Source organism: Mustela lutreola, chromosome 9 (genome assembly GCF_030435805.1).
Source record: "Mustela lutreola isolate mMusLut2 chromosome 9, mMusLut2.pri, whole genome shotgun sequence".
Taxonomy (NCBI): Eukaryota; Metazoa; Chordata; class Mammalia; order Carnivora; family Mustelidae; genus Mustela; species Mustela lutreola.
Genome location: NC_081298.1, coordinates 67210069 through 67230786, shown reverse-complemented (window position 1 = coordinate 67230786; position 20718 = coordinate 67210069). Strand labels below are relative to the sequence as shown.

The window sequence follows — 20718 nt, the reverse complement described above, 5'->3', positions numbered from 1 at the left end:
TTTGGCTCAGGTCATGATCCCAGCGTCCTGGGATCGAGCCCCGAATCGGGCTCGCTGCTCAGCGAGGAGACTGCTTCTTCCTCTCCCACTCCCCCTGCTTGTGTTCCCTCTCTTGCTGTGACTCTCTCTGTCAAATGAATAAATAAAATCTTATTAAAAAAAAAAAGAATAAGGATATTGCCTCACACAGATAACGTGTGGAAAGTGCTCAGTAAAGGGTGTTTATTAGAGTTGTGATTATTCTTATGAACAAAACAGTCTCTCTTGAGGAGCTTGAAAGTGATGAATAACAATGGTATGTCTAGGATTTTGAAGGGAGTCCAGAACTGAACATCCACCGGTCAAAGGTTCTGCTGGGTTATCATGTTAAAGAGAGAAGTTCGAAGACGATTTTCTTATTGCCCTATCCTGGGTTCCTTAGCTTGTCTTTGTTCTACATGGATCCATTCAGTTTTACTTGGAGCCTCTAGTGATTCCCTGCTTGTCCCCAGCCCTGGAGTAAGTACTTGACGAAGCCCCCCATGGAGCACTTGGCTCACAGTCTGGGCAGGAAGTAACAATACTGGCCCAACACCTTACGTTTATAGGCTGCTAGCTGTGTGCCAGGCACAGTTCCAAGTGCTACTCCATGTCATTTGATTCTCCCCACACCATGATCAGGTGCCACTGAGGTTCTCAATTTATAGATGAGGAAAGTGAAGCAAGGGCCACGCAGCTTGTAACAGGCCAAGCCTGGATTTGAACCTGGGGGGGCCAACTTTAGAGCCCCTTTCTCTTAATCCCTATAATGTACTGGGTTAGTGTAATAAATGGGAAATGTAGAATACAACACATACGTACGAATACACCCAAAGAGAGAGAGCATTGCAAAGCCAAATGTAAAATGCAGAGTGCTGACTGGCAGTGGGATAGTTTTTGCTTCAGAACACTGCGGGTAGGTGCCTGCATTTCCTGCTGCTTGCACGCTTCATCTACTCTTGGGATAAGAGTCATGCGGTGCCGTTTCCCTGAAGGGAAGCTGGGAAATCTGTACTGTTCCTGCATGAAGCTTTGTAAACCATTCCACAATTTTTTTTTAAGTTTTTTGTGTGTTTTTTTTTTTTTTTTTAATTTGACAGATAGAGATCACAAGTAGGTAGAAAGGCAGGCAGAGAAAGAGAGGAAGGGAAGCAGGATCCCCGCCGAGCAGAGAACCCGACGCGGGGCTCGATCCCAAGACCCCGAGACCATGACCTGAGCCGAAGGCAGAGGCTTAACCCACTGAGCCACCAGGTGCCCCGATTCCACACTTCTGATAATAGGTTTGGTACCTTTGGATATTTTCTCAGTGCTGGAGAGAGAGCCTTTGTGGACACACAGACGTATTTGTTTTCAGCCACCTCTGTCTTCAGAGGGAGCCAGCTCTCTGGGTCTGTTTCTGAGCCTGCTGAAAAGAGAAAGCAGGGGGTCCCCTGGGTGGCTCAGTCAGTTAAGCATCTGCCTTCAGCTCAGGTCATGATCTTAAGGTCCTACAGAGAGTCTGCTTGTCCCTCCCTCTCCCTCTGCCCCTCCCCTCTGCCTCCCCCCTTCAAATAAATAAGTAAAATAACATAAAAAGAGGAAGCAGTTACTAACTTGAGTTGACTCCATTTGTGGCCTTGGGGGGCTGGAATCTGTAACGCAGGCCTTTAGTCCAGTCAATAGTACTTTCTTTCACGTGGAGATGATGGCCACTGCTTTATTGGGCCCCACGACCTGGACACAGGGGATGGGAGAGCAATCTGTTAGCCACTTTTGAGGGGTGTTTCTTTAAGATGCATCTGGTAACCGAAGCAAGCTGCCCTCGGGGGGATTGGAGGTTAGAAATAACTGGAGAAAAAGGTATCGACTTCAATTTTGTAGCAAGATAACCCAAGAACATGATTCAAAAAAATCAGAGTGTTCAAAGAGCTTAAGTGAAGAATCAGCCTTTTTCCTGTTTTCTGGTCCCCCCCATCCTGTCGTTTCCGTGTCTGGAGGCAACCCGTTTCCTGTTGATTAAGACTTCTTCTTGGGCACCTGGATGGCTTAGTGGGTTAAAGCCTCTGCCTTTGGCTCAGGTCATGATTCCAGGGTCCTGGGATTGAGCCCCGCATTGGGCTCTCTGCTCAGCAGGGAGCCTGCTTCCTCCTCTTTCTCTGCCTGCCTCTCTGCCTACTTGTGATCTCTGTCTGTCAAATAAATAAATAAAGTCTTTAAAAAAAAAAAAGACTTCTGGAGATCATCTGTGTGGAGAGAGTGTGAGTGGGGGGGTGGGGGTGTATTCACGCAGGAGCCTCAAGTAACAAACACATTGCACCTTGCTTCCCCCACCCCCAACTTAATGTATCCCAGAGATCACTTCCTATCAGTCAGTACATTTCGATCTTTCCATTCTTTTTTTAGGGCTTGCCTAGCGATGTACTACACGATGTACCATAATTTATTTAAGCAGCTCCCTCTCTGTGGATATTTAGGTCCTGAAGGTCACTAAAAGGTCCTCTAGAGCATTTGGTCTAATTGTCTTGAGATACATGCACATGCAGACAGATTTAAAGAAGCCAGCAGGCTCTCAACCCTACATTTTGGATGTGTTTTTCTTGCTATTATTGTATTTTGATCACAGAAGACAGAAGAAGGTGGCTGTGCCTGTGAGTGTGTTTTGCACACGTGGGTGGATGTGTGAATGTGTGTGCCTACACAGGTAGGTGTACATTATGTTGTGTGACAGATGTACTCGAAAAACTCTGAATGAACCCTTTTATTTTTAAAACTGGAATTTGAAATTTTAAATGCCCCGAGGGTGGGAAGATGATTTGTTATTAAAGGAAACTTGTAGAGGAATCCTTCTGTGAAATGAAATGATGGCTTCTTTTTTCCCTTGTAAAAAACTACTTCATTGAGGTATAATTTACATACAATAAAGTGCATTCATTTGAAGTGTTTGGGCTTGACAGAGTTTGACAAAGGTTCTGTTTGAACCACCTCGGTGAAGACACAGAAGAGCTCCCCCAGGCCAAAGACCGCCCTCCTTGCCTCTTTGCGTTTACCTCCTCAGCCCCAGGAGACCTCGAAAATGCTCTTTGTCACTCTGGATTGGTTTTGCCTGTTCTAGAACATCACAGAAGTGGAATCGCACCTTATAGACTGTTACGTTTGGCTCCTTTCTCCTAGCATCCGTCTTGTTGCAGGTATCAGTGGTTCGTTCTTTATGGCCAAGCACAATTCTGTCATAGGCCGGCAGCATGGTTTGCTTTTTCCTTTACCTATTGTGAGGCACTTGGGTTGTTTCCAACGTTAAGCCGTTCTGAATGAAGCTGCTCGAACAGTTGTGTACAGGTTGCTGGCTTCCCAAGTGAATCATCTCCATAATTCAGTTGTGCGGACTCGGTTGAAAGTCGGGCCATTCATCCTTTGAGCCCACATGTACAATGTGTATTAAATCCCTCCTGGGTGCCGGTCAGGCAGGATTGTGCCCTGCAGAGATGTACTCTAGAGCCTGCGTCCTGTCTTTGCACTGCCGCGGAAGGGGAGAGAGAGGCAATCCTCTTCTCGCCTTACTTTGTGAAAGCAAGTGCTGTGGGACAACTTGAAATATTTAACTACCTGGGGACCCTCTGCTTTCAAACTGTGCACCCTACCAACAGGGCTAGTAGCAAACTCCTCCTCAAATGAAGTCTTTAATCAGCTGCTAGCTTCAGAAATCAGCACCCAAGACTTGGCCAGCACCGTGCCTCATCGTTCTGGGTTTAGTAAGCAGGGGTGGGGAGGCTGTCTGCTGCATGAAGTTCTCTTGCTCCGTCTGGCGAGCCTTTTTCATGCCAGGCACCTCTGGGGACTGCAGTGTGACCGTGGTTCCTCCAGGGGACGATGGCTAGCAAAAAGGGGTGTGGAGGACCTGAGAAGTGGTACTCCTGCTTTGGAAAGAAACCCTGGAGTTTCTCTCCTGATGCCTCCCCCTCCACCTCCTTCTTCCTCGCTCCCCTCCCCTGCTCCAGTCAATTACCTAGGGCTTAATTGGTGCAAGACAGGCAGTGCAAGCCTTTCTCCGACCTCATCCTTTCTGGATGTATCCTCTGACCCACTCCGTACCTCTAGCTTCTTTCTAGCCCTTGGGCGCCTGACAACAGAGGGGAAAGGAAGCGAAACTCAAATTGGGCATGTGTGACCTTTGTGGGCTCTTCCAAGGGGAGGTTTATCTAGAGGGCTCTGGTGGAAGTTGAGCCTATGGTGGGAAGGAAGCTTGGCTGTGAGTTTCTTAACCTCCTTTGCCTCGAGCTTGATCACCCCTGAAACACAGGAGCGCAGATATCTGCATGTCCCGTTGGCGCAGCATCACTGGGATTTCCCACTAGACAGGTGAGGTGTGGAGGAGGACTGTTGACTGAGAGGCAGCAGGAACACACAGAGAGCCAGAGATGCTGGCATTGGATTGTCCTAGAAGGCTTCCCAAGCTGGTGAGGGCTTGAGAGATCAGAGCTCTGACAGACTCCTCTGTCCCGTGTGACCCAGGGAGCCCTGAGTGGGAATCTGGCTTAAAGTTCTTGGAGCTCCAGTTTTTCCATCTGAAAAGTAGGGAGCACTGCTGGCCTCACAGGAGATGAAATGAGCTAACACAGACTAAACCCTGGGACCAGAGCCTGAGGTGTAGCAGGGGCTCAGACACTCAGTGGCCACCCTCTGCTTCTCCTCCCCTCAGGAGCACCTCATGACCCTCTGATGACCAGGGCCATCGCCTGTTTTGCCCCTGGCTTCCCTATGGGCTGGGCATGAAACCCTCACCGCAGTGCTTTATTTGATATTCCCAACTCTGTAAAGTTGTCCTGGAATAACGTGGAATAATATCAGTTCAGGGATGGAAAATGTCTTTTTTTGTGGGGGAAAAGCTTGACAGAGTGGAAGGAACATGGGACTAAGTAGCACATTTGAAGACTTGGCTTTTTAGAAACAATGGCACCAGAAGTTAATGAAGGATTTTGTGCCCAGCATCACGCTGAGCACTTGACATAGATGATCTCACTTAACATCACCACAGCCCAAACATCACAGAGCCTGCTATTAGCTCCATTTCATGGAGAAGCATTCTGAGGCTCAGAGAAGGTGGCCACTTGCTTTAGGCCACAGAGCCAGGAAGTTTACCCATTACCACCACATGCTGAGTATCTCCTGAGGCCCAAGTGCTCTTGCGTGGGAGTCTCATAGAATTTTTACAACAATCCATTTCACAGATGATGAGACTGAGGCCACACACGGCTCAGGGAATGTAAATGATTGCCAGAGCTGGGATTCAGTGCTACTCTGACTCTGAAGGCTGTGTTTGTCTTCCCCATTGTTCTACTGCCTTGCTCCTGGCCTACGCTGGAGGGGGTAGCCAAAGACACTAAAGCTCTAAAGAACACAGAGAGATAACAGAGATAGTAGCTGGGAAGATTCATCAAGTAAAGGTAGGCGTTTCAAGGAGATTTGGTAAATAGGGTCGCATCTGGGATAATTTGGAGGGACCCTGAGTGCAGGAGAAAGAGCTCAGACCCAACCCTGGGAATGGCTGGGGGGAGGAGGCCTGCTTTTATGTAGTGCCAGCCGCCTGCTGCTGAGGGCAATGGATGGTTGTGCAGGCCTGGGCACCTACATTGCTTCCTTATCCTTATCCTTATCGAATTTGAGGTTCGATTAATTTGACCATGAAATTGCACCCCCCTCTACCACATTTTGTACCTGATAAGCCTCCAGTCATCTGCGTTGAAGTCTGACCTCCCTACATGGATTCTCAGCACTTCCTCACTAGGCCGGCTGGGACTCCGCCAGCCCTCTGTGGCCATCTGCCCAGGCTGCAAAGCTCTTTGTTGCTTTTGGCAGGTTTAAAAGCTTAATTTCTATTTCTCTGTTTGGAAATGCAGTTCATCGGCATGGAGACAGCAGTGGGTGCTAAAATGGTTTCTGATGGCTATCTTGAACGTTAATATCCTAATACATTTTATCATCAATGACCTGTTCCCCCCTTGCCACAAGTTCTCACTCCCCTTTTGCAAAGAGAGGCTGGCCTTCAGAAAGGCCTCCCAGCCCATCTCATTCCTTTGCTCTCCGCCTCCCCGCTTTTCACAGATAGCATTGTACTTTGCCAATGAAGCCCATAGTCGTGGGAAATCTCTGAGTTGGAGGATATGAGAAATTGTTTCATTTAGCCGGCAGGGTTTAATAGAGATGATCTAATCTCTAAAAGGCATACATTATTTAAATTCCATGCTCTCGGACAAGAGGACCCCTGATATTTGTGGCAGGGACAGGATTTTGGTTTGGCTCTGTTCAGTGGAGCTGACTGTTGGTTTTCCTGTTTGTAATTTAGTGCGGGGGCTGGGTTATGCTTGTGGCAGTGGGAGGGGGTGGGGTTTCCTAGCAGTGAGGGTGCCGGAGAACATTTTCTTTAGACAGAAACTTAAAATCGCAGATTCTTGGGGTGGAAGGGATGGGGAGATGTGGAAAGTCATTGCGTGGTATCATCACCAGCTTGCTATTGGGTTCCTATTGGGTCCCCACTAAGGTGAGTGGCCCCTGGGGGGCAAGCTGGGTGGCTCAGTCGGTTAAGCAGCTGAATCTTGATTTTCACTCAGGTCATGATCTCAGGGTCCTGCGATCAAGCCCCGTGTGGGGCTCCATGCTGGGTGTGGAGCCTGCTTAGGATTCTGTCTCTCCCTCTTCTGGGAGGGCTCCTGGGTGGCTCAGTCGGTTAAGGAAATGACTCTTGATTTCCACTCAGGTCATGATCTCAGGGTCCTGCAATCAAGCCCCGTGTGGGCTCCATGCTGGGCATGGAACCTGCTTAGGATTCTATCTCTCCCTCTTCCTCTGTCCCTTGACTCCCCTCCCTTGTGCCTGCATATGCTCTCTCTCTCTCTCTCTCAAAAAAAAAAAAAAAAAAAAAGAGTCTCTCTCTCTCTCTCTCTCTCTCCCTCCTCCTTCCCCAACGAACTCTGATTTCCCTCACTCCCTGCCCTGATGGACCACCTGCAATATCACCGAGGGGCTCTCTGTGAGGCGCTGAAGACCTCTGTTGACAGAACTAAAATTTTAAGAGAAATCTTACACACTCTCAATCACTGAAGACCAGGTCTGGAAATAAAGTGGGGCTCGTGAATATCTTAGGGAACCCGGACTGTGAGTGGCATGAGATGCCAGGAGGGACCTGGAGCATATCAGTCCCAAGGGAGTTTTTACCTCAGAGGGAGTATGTCAGGATCCTGAGAGAGCAACGTCTTGTTCCCCTCCCATGTCATTTGACTGTCATGTTAGTACAGATCACACGCCTGCCTGCCTTCCTGGGGATGGGGCCTTGGAGGGTCAAACGACCCAGAGTAGGCTCTCAGAGTTCTGAACATAAAGTCTCTTCCCCTCCCCAAAGGTTTGCTGGGTGTCTCCTAATAGACAGTGAGGTGAGCACTAGGTATACAAATGTATTCTCATTGTCTCTGCCTCGCAGAGGAGACCGACATATGGACAATATATTAGGAGCCAGGGTTCAGCTAAGCACGTGTACCGCAGGAGCACAAGGAAAGGGGTAATTAATTCTGGCTGAGAATATCTAGAACAGCTTTAGAGAGGAGGTGATCCTTGACCTCAACCTTGAATGAGAAGGAGGTATTCAGACTGACCCTTTCTCGGTAGTATTTGCTGAATGTGTTCCTGCTCTTTGCTGGGGACAATGAAAACGATAAGGAGGGGTGGTGGTTCCTGCCCCAAGAAATCCACAGCTTGCCGGGGAGACAAGCCTGGCACGTATGAGTCAATTACAGCTCTGCACAGACAGATGGGAGCGTGGAGGCGAGGATAGGCTACCCCAGGGTACTTGGTGATCTAGGGTTTCCAGAGTTACTACTCTCTCAGGGAGCACACAGTTTCTGGAAGCAGAGTTCCGACCTCACCAAAGATGTCAGCTCTAAGAGGCCCAGCCATTCTGACTTTTCCGATCAGCCTGGTTCTGTACAGAAGTAGCTAGTTGGATTTGGAGGCAGCCTGGCAGCAAGTGAGGGTGGGCAGAGAAGCTTGATGGTAAGAATGTAGTGATGTTGGCTCACTCTTTGCAACCCTGGTAGGATCTGGGGTTTGCAAAATGTGCCAACACACAACCCGAGTACAGATGCCCCTCAGGGTCCTGCGAGCACTGTGCACATTCCCAGCCTTGGCTTATGCGATTTCTTCCACCTTAAGTGACTCCCTTTCTTCTCTTCGTGAAGTCTTCCAAGGCCGCTCTTCTACACTGATTTCAGACTTGCTGGATACTTGATCTGCGATCCTCACTTGTTCCTCATTAAGCTGGGGTCAGCATTGTTCTCTGTTTTTTCTTTTTTTCTTTTTTTAAGATTTTATTTATTTATTTGTCAGAGAGAGAATGAGAGAGTGTACGCACACATAAGCAGGCAGAGTGGCAGGCAGAGGACGAGAGAGGCAGGCTCCCTGCAGAGCAAGGAGCCCGATGAGGGACTCGATCCCAGGACCCTGCGATCATGGCCTGAGCTGAAGGCAGCGGCGTAACTGACTGTGCCATCCGGGCGTCCCTGTTCTCTGGTTTTTAACTCCCCCATGAGACTGTAGACACCTTCAGAGTGTGAATAGCATCACATGCTTTTCTTTCCTCCCCTTTTCTTTCCTCTGTGAGCAGTTTGTGTAGTCTAAGGAGCGTGGGTTTCTTTAGACAGTCTTATCATTGAAACTCAGCATTGCCACTTACCCTAAAACTTTGAGCTCAGCTTCCTTATCAGGAAAATGGCGTAACCCGGGGTTTCTCAACATTGACACTGTTGGCATTCTGGGGCTGGGTAACGAATGCTTCATGGTGGGGACCATCGTGTCTGCTGTAGGATACTTAGCAGAATCCCTAGCTTCCACCCATGGATGCCAGTGGCAGCCTTCCCTTTCCAGTCATGACGGTCGAAAACACTTCTAGATGGTTTTGTGTCCCAGAAAGGTTCCTGTAGGTTCCCATTGTCCATATGTCCATGTGTCAGGTGTCTCCTGTGCCAGGTTTCCCTTGCTGTTGAGAATCACTGGGATGACACTACCTATTGGGTCTGTATGAGACCTCCTTGTGCTGCTTCCAGAATATAGCAGACATTCCATAAATGCCCATTCACCTGCATTCCTGGTCCCCACCCGGCACCAGACACACTACAGGGGGATGAACTGAATGGAGCCGTGACTCTAGGGGCTAGCCATTTGGGGTAGAAAAGGCATGGAACTCTTCGGCTGCCCCCACAATGCACTAACCGAGCCCCTGTCATTTTCTTAATTGCAGATTGATCTGGAACCAGAAGGAAGAGTGTATGTGATCATTGATCTGTCGGGGTCGTCGGGTGAAGGTAGGAGAATGTGACCTCTCCTCGTTGTTCTCTTCCATTGGCCCTTTGTCTTCGGGTGTCTCCCTTCCCTCCTCGGCTGGGATGTATTACAGCGACATTTAATTAATTGGCACACTTAAAAGGAAAAGGTTATTTTGAAGATGCTTACGCCTGTGTACCAAAAGGGACCAGCCATCTGTTAACTTCAGTGGAGCAGAGGGAAGATTCTTGACTTATCAAGTGAGGCCAATAAAGCAGGCATTCTTGCATGGTAGTGTACAAGGCAGGCTTGGGTGGAGCGGCAGCCTCTCCCCGGAGGCTCGCGTGGGGTATGTGTGAGTGTCATGGGAAGGAAGTAAAACCAGTTGGTCTAACGGTATTCAGAAATGAAACAAATAAGGTGTCCAATTTCAGAATCTTATTTTTTTGAACTTTTATAGAAGTGTTACTTCGTTTTACAGTTTCCCACGCAGGCAAAAGCCCTACTTTTAGAGAGAAATAATGGGGTGAGGGAATGTCGGCTCCCCACTGGCCAATGAGACAGGGTGTAGATGTTGTCCACTGGTCAGATTTTCCTTCTTTCTTCTCCTTGTATCTTCTTCTCTCGATCCTGTCTTGGTGCACTTAACATCTTCAAAGGCTTGACGGGCAGTGAGGACTGAACAGTCAGAAGGGGAGGGGATTCTGGACAGTAAAACCTTGTCCATACAGAAGAGGGAGATGGTGGCAGATGTGGGCTCTAGGGAGGCTGGGAATTAGGATGGAGATTTAGTGGGGACCATCTTTCTCTGTATACAGGAGGACAGGAAAATTGGCTTTAATGTCATGGCAGAAAGATGGGAAGACCAAGCCTGGTTCCTTTTGGCAATGAGAAAAAATGGTTGTTCGGGGCTGTGGCAGTCTTTAGGGAAAGACAGTCAGCTCCCTAAGCTCCTGGTTGGAAGACTGGGGCCTTTTCCCTCATCTCTTCTAAATGCTGGAGATCACAAGGACAGAGTCACAACGCCACATGGTCTCCCCAGGGTTAGGGATGAAACTCTAGTCTACATTTCAGTAACAGGAGGAGAGATTATGTCCACATATCAGAGGAGTGGGTCAAACCGTGTGCTTAACTGGGTGCCTGATGATTTTCATTTGGCTAATATAGCACGCAATTCAATTTCAACAGGTGTTCAGAATAATTCAATAATTGTGTGTATATGGGGCTTATAATAGAATCCAGTTCTCTTTGAATAGATCTCAATTATTTGGCATAGGTTTAAAACTTTAAACATCCTTCCAAAATTGGTCTTGTACATGTTCTTCTCTTTATTGCAATTACGTTTTGACGTTTCCAGCTTTCTTTCTCTACCCTCAGCTCTGAGCAGCCCAGAATAGAATCTGTTGTAGAAGATTCAGGGATTTAGCAATATTTAGTATGAAATATTTAAGATGTGCCAAAGGGCCTAAAGGAAAATAAAATGAGCACCAGTGTACCCACCACCTGATTAAGAAATAAAGCAGCCATTAAGGTGAAACCTTGCATTGCTTTTAACAAAGCATGCGATCCCAAATTCACCAGACTTAAAAGTATTACAGCAGCCTCCTGATTATAGATATTGGTGAAACATTCAATGAGCGGAATCAGTCCCCCTTTTTCCTTACATAATCTATATGCAACAGAATAATTAATTAAAAATGCATTTCCTGTGCCAAGATGCTGCGCAACCAATAGGAGGCTTGAATTATTTTTTTTTTCTTTGAAAAGATTAACAACCTGGGAAATTACAGCGGACATCCTTTTTTACATTAGAGAGAAAGGATGTGGACGAATGAGTGAATAAATAAATCAGAAGCAATTGATTTTTTTCCTCTTTGCTTCTATGGCTTATTGCATGTGAATGGCCAAAGCAATTTTCACTGGGCTGAATTCTTAGTGTCCTTTTTTTTTTTTTTTAATCTCTTTCATCTAGAGAAAATAGAGTTTACTTCAGAAATGCTGACACACGCCAGACCCTGGAAAGTTCTAGCATGTGTTGCTCTGAAGAAAAGGAGAACTTTTTTGCCCTTTCTTTCTTACTCTTCCCTGATTTGGGATTCTTTCTCTGGATGGTGGGAAGGACTTGCAGCAACCTTTTCGAAGGAGCTGATCTTACTGGTTTCTGTTTGCGTTCTGTACATCAGTTTGCCCTGTCCTGCTGATCAGACTTTGAGGGCTCCTGACGCAGGGGTTTTTGGAAGGGTTGGGAGGAGAGGAGAGGAGCCGAGGGTGAGTGAACACAATATTTGTTACGTGGACTGCGTGGGAAAGATCCAGTGCAAAACCCAGTTGTCCAGGCTAGACTGTGGACATTCATAGATTCTTTTTTTAGTGAAAATACTTAACTCTGTATTCTGCAAAAGGGTGTGAAGAGAGTGGGAGTGAGGCAGGCTGATCCATTCACTCTGTCATTCTGCTGTCACGCATCCCTGCAGCTCCCCTGTCTCAAATGCTCCGGTCCCATCAATGGAAGAAAAGACATATATCATAGAAATCGCACACACTTAGAAACGCAGCAAACAATGAGGAGCCCAGAGAAAGGTGTGAGCTAAAGATCCAGTTCCAAGATGGGCCAAAGGTTTCTTTTTCTTGCGAACACACTGTGGAATGCCTTGAACATTTGTGTCGGCTAGAGCTGGGGCTAATGTGATTTCTAGCTGTCTAATAAAATTCCACTGCTCGCTTGTCCTGTGCAACTCACCATAATGGGATTTGACTGCTGTGTGCTTTTGCTAAACCAGGCAACCTAACCCCAGATGTAAGGGGTCAGGCTTGATGACAGCTAAGGCCATTTCCGGTCATGCAGTTTTGATCTCTGGTCGAATCTGAATAGCAATCAGAGCTCAAGGCTGAAGGCTGGCTAATGTCTCTAGCAGGTAGAAGGGGTGGAAAGAAAAGGGCTCTATCTGACAGGTACTACACCAGGCGCCTTACCTATGTTACCCAAATAGCAAACCTTCCTGGAATGCTGGAGTGTGATCCTCCAGTCTTGGGTGCCTCTTAGTGTTTGCTTTTATCAGAAGCAATAGCCACGCGGTTTCCTGGTAAACGTGGCGCTCCAGGCTCACCAGATACTTAAGTCAGAGCATAATTCGCCCAGGTGACGGACGCATAAACAGCAATGTAATTCTCAAGCGTGTCAGCTGTTGTTTCCTGCAGCGCACATTAGTTAACATTTCTTCCTTTGTTGTGATGCAATTTGAACATTATTTTTATTCTTTTTTAATAACGTGACAATGCACCATTATTTGGAGGCTCCCAGAGGAGGGGCCGTCAGGGTCTGACCCAGGGATTTCTAAGCTCTTTTCCTGCCTTCCATCCTGATTAAGTGTTCACCCAGGAGAGTTTTTCAGAGTCTGAAGTGCAAAGGAGAGAACCGGAGTGGGTGTCATTGATAATGTTTGGAGGGCCAAATTGTGTCTCCAATAAAATGCAGAAGATGCAAAGTAGTTTGAAGGATGTTTTGCAACACAGGTCACAAATAAGGCAGTTAAATTGGGGCTAAGGGTTCGTAGCAGTTGCAGAAGCAGATGATAAACAGAAGCTACATGCTTCTTTCTGTAGCCACATGCTGCGGACACCGCACCCCTCAGTCTCCTACCTGGGCCGCCCACCCCGGGCACATAGGGCAGGAAGAGCGCAGTCCCAGGAGTCCTGCAGTCCTGGCCTTCAGTCCCGGCTCTAACGCTTGCTAGTTCAGAGGTTCAGATTTCTCACTGGGTCAGGATCACGATCGCATCTCTGGTAGGGACCGTGCATGGTCAGATTGCTAAAAAGAAAGTGCCCTTGAATACAGGTGATGCTCAGTAGATCTCCTATGGCCTGGAGACCTGAGGGCTGCTGGTGAAGGAACAGCAGGCAAGGCTTTCCGGGAAGCAGTTTGAGGGCAGGTTTCTGACTCTGAGGCATATTAAAAACGAGGGAAGGACAGAGCAAGGTGACAGAGAGGCAGTTTATAGAATAATATCTCTATCTGGCTGGGCTATAAGATTGCTTTCTACAGAGTTCACACCTTGCCATAGTTTGGCCCCACTTTCTCTTTCTTTCTTCCCCACCCTTCCCCCAGTGAACTGTTTTCTAGAAGGACAGTCTCTATCTTGTTTGTATCCTGTGGCCCTTAATGCCAGAAACTTCTCTTTGTGGGAGCCTGGGTCTGCTCTCTCTGCTCGGTGCAGACTGAGAGCATGTGGGGCCCACACTCTCACTGGCCCTTGGCTCAAAGCCCTTCATATACTTGAAGACAGTTACTAGATCTCTCCTCTTCAGGTTTGAATTGTTCAAATCCCTTTTTCTTTCTGAAGGGGTAGTTTAGAAATTTAATTCATCTTTGCAGCTTTTTTCTGGACTTTTTTTCAAGTTGTGTAGGCAGGCAGACAAACACGGTCAAACTTGATTGGGTTTGCTCTGAAATGGTAACATGGGTGGACCAAGTGCCTGATAATATTACCTGTGTATGGGAAATCATCACATTGAGAGGTCAAGTGATGTGCCCAAGGTCAAAAGGTTGACTACCTACCTTTTGAGTCTAGACCTCCAGGCGACGATCCAGGGCCCTGGTCTAAATCATGGCCCCAGTAGTGCTACTTCCCTACCTCTCTGTTTATTTTAGTTCTTTTCCTCAGATAGCAACCCCCCTTTTTTTTTTACAGTGATGTGGAACTAGAGTTCTTAGCTTTGAATCCAAAAGTGACCTAGAGGGTCCCTTTCATAAACAAGCACATTTCTTTTCCATTCTCTTAGAAATGAGAACTCTGTTGGTCCCAGTTCAGGAGCTATCAGCTCCCTCTCAGGGTGTGTATCAGGCAGGTCCCTAACTAAGTCTTGGTCTACAACTAGACCTGATTCAAACTCCAGCAGGTTAGTAATCTTTCTTCCCTGTGTCCATGGCAAGCATTGGAGTGCTGCCCTCAGTGTTGAAATAAAAAGGGGGGACTTCTGGAAACTGCTTCAGCCAATGGCTCTTTCAGTCTCTCAGATGCCCGTGCCCTGCTGATATTCCAGTTCTTGAGAAGTCTACATTATTCAATCTAATGCCTTCAGTTACCAGGTAGTTAAAGAGAACCATTTGTTCAAGGGAACAGTAGTCACCAATGCACACTAACAACTGTGCCCAGCTTAGTGCCGTCCTGGGTTTAGGGAAGAGGAAGTGGAAAGGCAAGCAGAAAATGAGAGGTGACCTTCACAAGTACACGTGGCCTTGCCTTCAAGGGAGTGTACAATACAATTAGGAATCTGAGACTCACTTAGAGGAAAAAACACTGGAGAAAAGTGCAAGGCAATAGCACATTGAATGCTTAATTTGGTGTTACCAGCAGTTCTCCAAATGGGACCATATTAGGGCTGGAATAACCCAGGACAGCCTCAGGGAAGAGGCAGCGCTTGGGCTGGAAAGATGAAGATAGGCAGCCTGGATTGCCAGTGAGGAGGCCATTCTGAGCAGAGGGGGATCATGTCATCACTATCAAAGGCAGCTTGGAAGCTCTTATTTTTTAGGTAAGGCTGGATAGATACCATAAATTAAATAGATACACACTGTATTCTCCAAGAGCTTCTGAACAAAGACAATTATCCATATTGTAGACAGAAATTTTTATGCCATGCAAACAAGAAAATGAAATACCTTCAGTGACTAAACTGTGTTTGAAGGTTGAAGGCAGTTCTTTCTGGATATGTCTTCATGGTCAAGGCCTCTCACCCACCTTGGACCCCAAGGAGGAGGAATGTTCCAGGTCAAGTTTGGTCAAGTCTGGAATGTTGAGTAGAGCACATTCTGTAAGCATGGGGCTTAGGTGATGGGAGGGTCAAGTCCATGTACAGTCATCCCCCTGTGTCTTTTTTGCCTCCTCTCTCTTTTCTCCCTCAGCAATCCGTGGAGCCCCATGATAAGCACTCCACCACTTCCAGCACCCTCTTCCTCCCCAGCCTGTCTAGCTTGTGTCCCCACAGCAAGCCCTGACACTCCCTCTTTCCCTTTGTAAGTTCTGCCCAGTCTCTGGTAAGCAGCATTGCTTGAGAAGCTAAAGAGAGCTCTCACTTTCTTGAACATGGAATTTCAAAGTCAGACGCCAGCTCCAAGATGCTGAGAGGTCACCCTCCTGTGAGGTGCCTTAGGCAATGAGATCTGGTCCAGCTCACCCCATAGGCTCCCCAGACACACATGGGCATGGTGGATTCTCTAGTGGCATGTGGAGTAGAGACAGCCTCGGTGCTTGACAAGAGTGAAAATAAAATCCAGACGTTCAAAAACATTGATTTTGCGGTGTATACCCCACATCCCACCTCCAGCGCAACTACTCACCACTGATACTCAGACCCAGGGAGCAGTCCCCTTAGTCTCCAGTCTCTTAGTCTCTTCTGTCCTGATGGCGGAAATACCGGAAGTGACCATATGTATCAGCTGAGACAGGGGGAGTCGGCAGAAGACCAAGGGGAAAACGTAGTGAACTCCCAGTCCCCGTCAAGGGATTTATAATGGTCCAGAGAGAGAGTGCTAAAGTGCTTGATGAGAAATAAGCCAAGAAAAATCCTCATTTCCTTCCAAATAGGCCCTAGATGCACAGCAGTTCCTCTGAAATGAGTCATCCACGATTAACAACACCAAATGCCAACCATTAGCAGATGAAAAACAGAATTGAATCCTGAGTGTTTAAAGAGCAGAGCTACCAAAACCTCCTTCCCCTGTGCCATTATGGAGCATAGATGTGTATTTGCTATTGGCTTTTGTGCCTGTTGTCCTAATGAAGTAATTGAAGAAGGAACAGTCATGTTGAAGAAAGCAGCTTGTAGAAGGGCCGGTTTATAATAGATCCTTAGTCAAGGAGTGAGCCCCGTGTTTTCCTGGCATGGCCTCTAATTCCGTCTCCGTTGTCTTGCTATGTATCATTTCTGTGTCTTATAAGGAAGATTGTTTTGGGAAATTCATGTTTGCAGCTCAGATCATACTGGGTCAAAGTGGCCTATAATTTAATCATTTACGGTTGTTGATGTCCTTGTGATTTGGCTTAAAACAAAAGGGTATTTCCATTCATCTAACCTAATTTAGAGAGTTGTCTTTCAGGATCAACTACTTTATTCTTTTATCCAGTTGAAATTGGCCACTGCTGACAGTTTTATTGATTTTTCTTATTATCTAGTTTTGTTTTTCACAGCCAAGCGCTGAATTTACCATCTTATTGGACTGCTAACGCGGGGTCTTTTATCTTCCTCCTTCATTACAACCCTTTCGCGTGAGCTGGGGGGGGGGGGGGCTGTGAAGGTCTGGGCCTTTGTCTACATACACACAGATGAGAATCAATGTCTCTGACTCACCTATTCTCTCTCCGCTCGATCCTCTGATTCCTGCATTGGTTGGAAACATCATGTATTTGTTTATCTAAGATGTAGCAGGCCCTGGGTGTAGAGCTAATGAACTTGGCCCTTGCTCTCAGGTGTCTGTACTCCCACAGAAGGAGACAGGCAAGAGACCAGTAGGCACACAAGGTGTTTTAGCTGTTGAGTAGCTGATGGTCAAACAGGGTGCAGTGGGACCTTCGAGGAGACTCCCTTCAATGTGATGGCTCTCCCTGGAGTTGGCAGTCAATAAATGACAACCACCAGCATGTCCACAGGCTATCATCAGCACATCGTGGCAAACCTGAAAGGCATGTTTTCCTCAGTGGAAGAAACAGAGCCACTGTCCACCAAAGATGCATCCAATCAGAAGATAAAATAAAGGCAGACAAAGGCTCGATGTACTTAAAATGGAACTTTGCAGGAATGCATCTGATTTATACATTCATTCATTCAATGGATAGCTATTGGGCACCTATACCAGTTACTCTTTTCAGTTCCCGGGGCACAGAGGTGAACAATATGAATAATACAAAGCCTTATGGGCCTTACATGCTAGTGGATAGGCTTGTGCACGTGTCAGCTGTCTCTGTACAGTCTCTGGGGGAGGGAAAGGGTGAATTCAGAAAGGAGGGAAACTTTCCTGTCAATGCCTGTAATCTCGTTTTTCTTTCCCCTGTATGTTTATTAACTATTAAGATATTTACTTAGAAATTAAAAAAAAAATTGGCTGGAAATATGACCACTGCCATACACACAGAGACAGTGACTTGCCCATGGCTGGAGGCTATGACAGGCTCCAGAAGACCCTGCAGAGAGGAATGACCTGTCATATCCACAGAATAACATGTTTAGGACAGGGACACGAAGAGTAGTGTCCTACTTCATGCTCTGCATTGCTCCATAGACACCTCTGAATTAAAATGGGATATGCTGCAATGTAGGATATGTACGGATTCCCCCAGACTATGCCTGTCATCCAGGACTGGGTGTCTCCACCATAGCGAAGCAGGTGGCCAGGTAGCTGAACTCCCTCAGAGTGTGGAATGAATGAATGATGTGTGCAGACATTCATTCCTTGGAGCCCCTTGCCTCTGGACACTTAGCCTTGCTTCTGCTGAGATGCCCGCCCCTGTCTGAGTGTGCATTCCCACAGTGACCCCTTCTCTAACCCCCCACAGCACTCTCCAGCATTTAGGGTTAGCTGCTACTTGTCCTAAGCTTGGTCATGTCCACTGACCAAATGGCTTCACCAGATGGAGTGCCTCCTGCCCAGCCAAGTAGGCTTAGCTGGCTGCCAGTGGGTTATTCCCACTCTCCAGGCCCTCTATTTTGCCTTTTTCCTGACATTGAAAGTAATGGCCAGGTTTAGTTCCAACAGAGATGTTCTCTGCAGCAGGAACCCACGGCCTCTATGACTAGCCAGGTTTGAACTCTTCTGAAAGGGTCAGGAAGGGTGAACTCAGAGGAAAGTGAGTTTTCTTCTAAGTGTGTCTAGGTGTTATCGGGACTGCTTCAGAGACACCTGCACTTGAGTTCCTGCTGCATATTTACTTAATTACTTAGTTCACCAAGTGGCCAAACAGACTTATACCAAGAGCCTGTTGTGTGCCGTATACCAGGTACCATGCTGAAAGCTAGAAAATCAAAGAGGAGAACGACCAAGGCCCTGCCCTCGAGGTGCTCCCAGACTAGGGCATGTCAACAAGAAGGCACCAGCTCTCCTTGGGCCTCAGGGCCCCCATATGAGAAGGGTGTGAGGACTTAGGGCACTTTCTCATTCTGTGGTTGAGTCAAAGCCAAGAATTCACGCACAGCTAGGTACCCGAAAGGGGGCACGTGGGAGAGCACACAATTTTAAGCCAAGTCTCTGTATAGAGAGCATTTTATTTGAGTCTAAATGGATCTGTCAGGTCGGTTTTATCATCCCCATGTTACATTTGAGAAAATGGGGCTTCAGGAGATTGACTGTTGAGTCACCCGGGATCCTGAGAAAATGCGGATCCTGATTCGGTGGGCCTCAGGTAGGGTCTGCGATGCTGCGTTTCTCAGCAGCCCCCGGGGGGCGATGCCTGTGCTGCGGGTCCTTGCACGTCACTCTGAGAAGTCACTCTGAGAAGACGCTACGAGAACTGTGAGGTCTGAATCGTGCGGAGAAAGCACGGGTTTCTATTTTGCTGAAAATTCAGAGGGAACTCTACTGACCTCCCATTCCCACGTCCTGTCTCAAAGGCAGTCCTTTTGAATCCTTTTCCATCCCCCTTCTCCTGTCTTCTGGGAAGGGGGCTGAGAAGGCACTCGGTGTTCTTAGGAAAGGTGGGTAGTTCCCGGGCCTGGGTTTTTCCAGCCCTGGCTTGCATGGTCTCCGAAAGGTCAGAATGGATAGCGTCAGTATTCTGCAGCTAGGGAAAGAAGGAACCAGTTTATTCCAGGAAAACAAAAAGCAACTGGTTAGGATATTGGAGCTTTTGTTTTTGTGTTTGCTTTTCTATAAATACCCTCAAGTATTGAGTGGTGCTTGAATTTGATCCCACTGTGCTAATTTTCTCCCGGTTTCTGGGGCTTTAATTAAGATAGCTCACCCAGGGCCCTTGCTAGAACTTACCTTTATGCGTTCCTCCTCTGAGGTAGGCAGGTTGTACCTACCTTTAATGGATGGGGAAACACAGAGGGAGTTCTGGATTAGATGTTGGGTACACAGTAGGGGCATAATTTTTATTTGTTGAATAAAAGAATGCATGACTAAATGAAATAACAGGAAAGAGTGTCCCTTTCAAAGGAAACTATTGAGATAAACAAGGTGTTGGGACTGGCTTTGCTTTGGATAATCGGTTGTTTCATATTCTAGTGTACAATCATTGGGGAGTTCACGGGCGAGCGTGGGCCTGCATGTTTAAGCTTTCTGTGCCTGCTACTTATTTGGGGCTCTCTGAAGCCACCTCAGCGCCTCCATACACACCAGGTCCCCCATATAATACCCTCTCCCCTCCCTGTTTATTCAACTACTTCTCCATTCTTTCAAAATTTGATTTCAAGTTTGGCTCCTCCTGGGGCCCTTCCCACGTCAGCCTGCCCACCCCCACCTGCTGGCTCACCGCACTGTATTCGTTCCCACACTCCTCTGTGTCTTTCTGTACACCCGTGCACTTGTATGTTTGTATTGTTTCTATAACTCGAGTCCTGGCTGTGCCCTCCCACCCCAGGAAGCCACAAGCCATTTGAGGACAGAGGTTTCTGTAAAACGGGCCCAGAGCTAAGAGCCAGGACAGGACATCTGAGGCTCCTGAGTGGCCTCATGATTTGGCAGCACTGAGCCCAGGGCACCATCCCACCCTTCAGGCTACACACAGATAGATGGGAAGCAAGGGCCATCTCTGTCCTTGGAGCCTCTCGGTCCAGAGGGAAACCAGACCACCCAAACCCGGTGTGATGCTGTGTACCATAAAGACACAGAGCTATGGGAGTCTATGGGAGCCTTGATTATTGCTGGGCCTGTCTCATGCTGGGCATGAGGTCCCCGATTAGTTACACCGAATTCAGCATGAAGCAGCTTTATGGTGAAGCATAATGGGAGAAACCCCTTCACTGACATCAGAAGCTTGGATCCTCTTCCTGGTACTGCCACTCACCAGCCAATTAAAGGTGCATGGGCCAGGGAGTGTTTCTGGCCTTTGACTCGACGGCATGCATAGCCTATGCTATGATTCAGTGAATGTTTAGGATTCCAGATCGTCAAATCAGAGGCTTTCTCAATACAGGTGTGAATCAGCAAGAAAGTTTCAAATCCCTCTTTATACTTACACTGGGAAGTCAGAACGCAGTTATCCTGGGGCCAAAGCATGGGATCCTTAGCAATGGGTGAGATGTGGTGGGAATCTGAGGAATTTGAAATGTGGCCAAGTAAAGAGGGAGAATTTGTCCTGTAGCTCCTTAGGCCAGTTCTGGGACGAGAGGGGCAGAATTATAGGGAGGCAGCTTTAAGCTTGGTTTAGTGTACAGAAACAGCCTCTAGTAGACAGAGCTTTCCAGCAGTTAAATACATTT

General features: G+C 47.4%; 1 protein-coding gene across 7 annotated transcripts in view; it reads left to right on the top strand.

The window, feature by feature from the left end:
• PRKCE (protein kinase C epsilon) overlaps window positions 1-20718 on the top strand; it is a 536368-nt gene that overhangs the window by 225779 nt on the left and 289871 nt on the right. For 6 of the 7 annotated variants that reach the window (XM_059134569.1, XM_059134570.1, XM_059134572.1 and 3 more), the window contains one exon: window positions 9284-9347. In XM_059134569.1, the coding sequence (XP_058990552.1) occupies window positions 9284-9347 (64 nt within the window). Of the gene's footprint in view, window positions 1-6457; window positions 6536-9283; window positions 9348-20718 lie in introns of those variants that run through there. The other variant, XM_059134574.1, reaches the window with a different exon arrangement.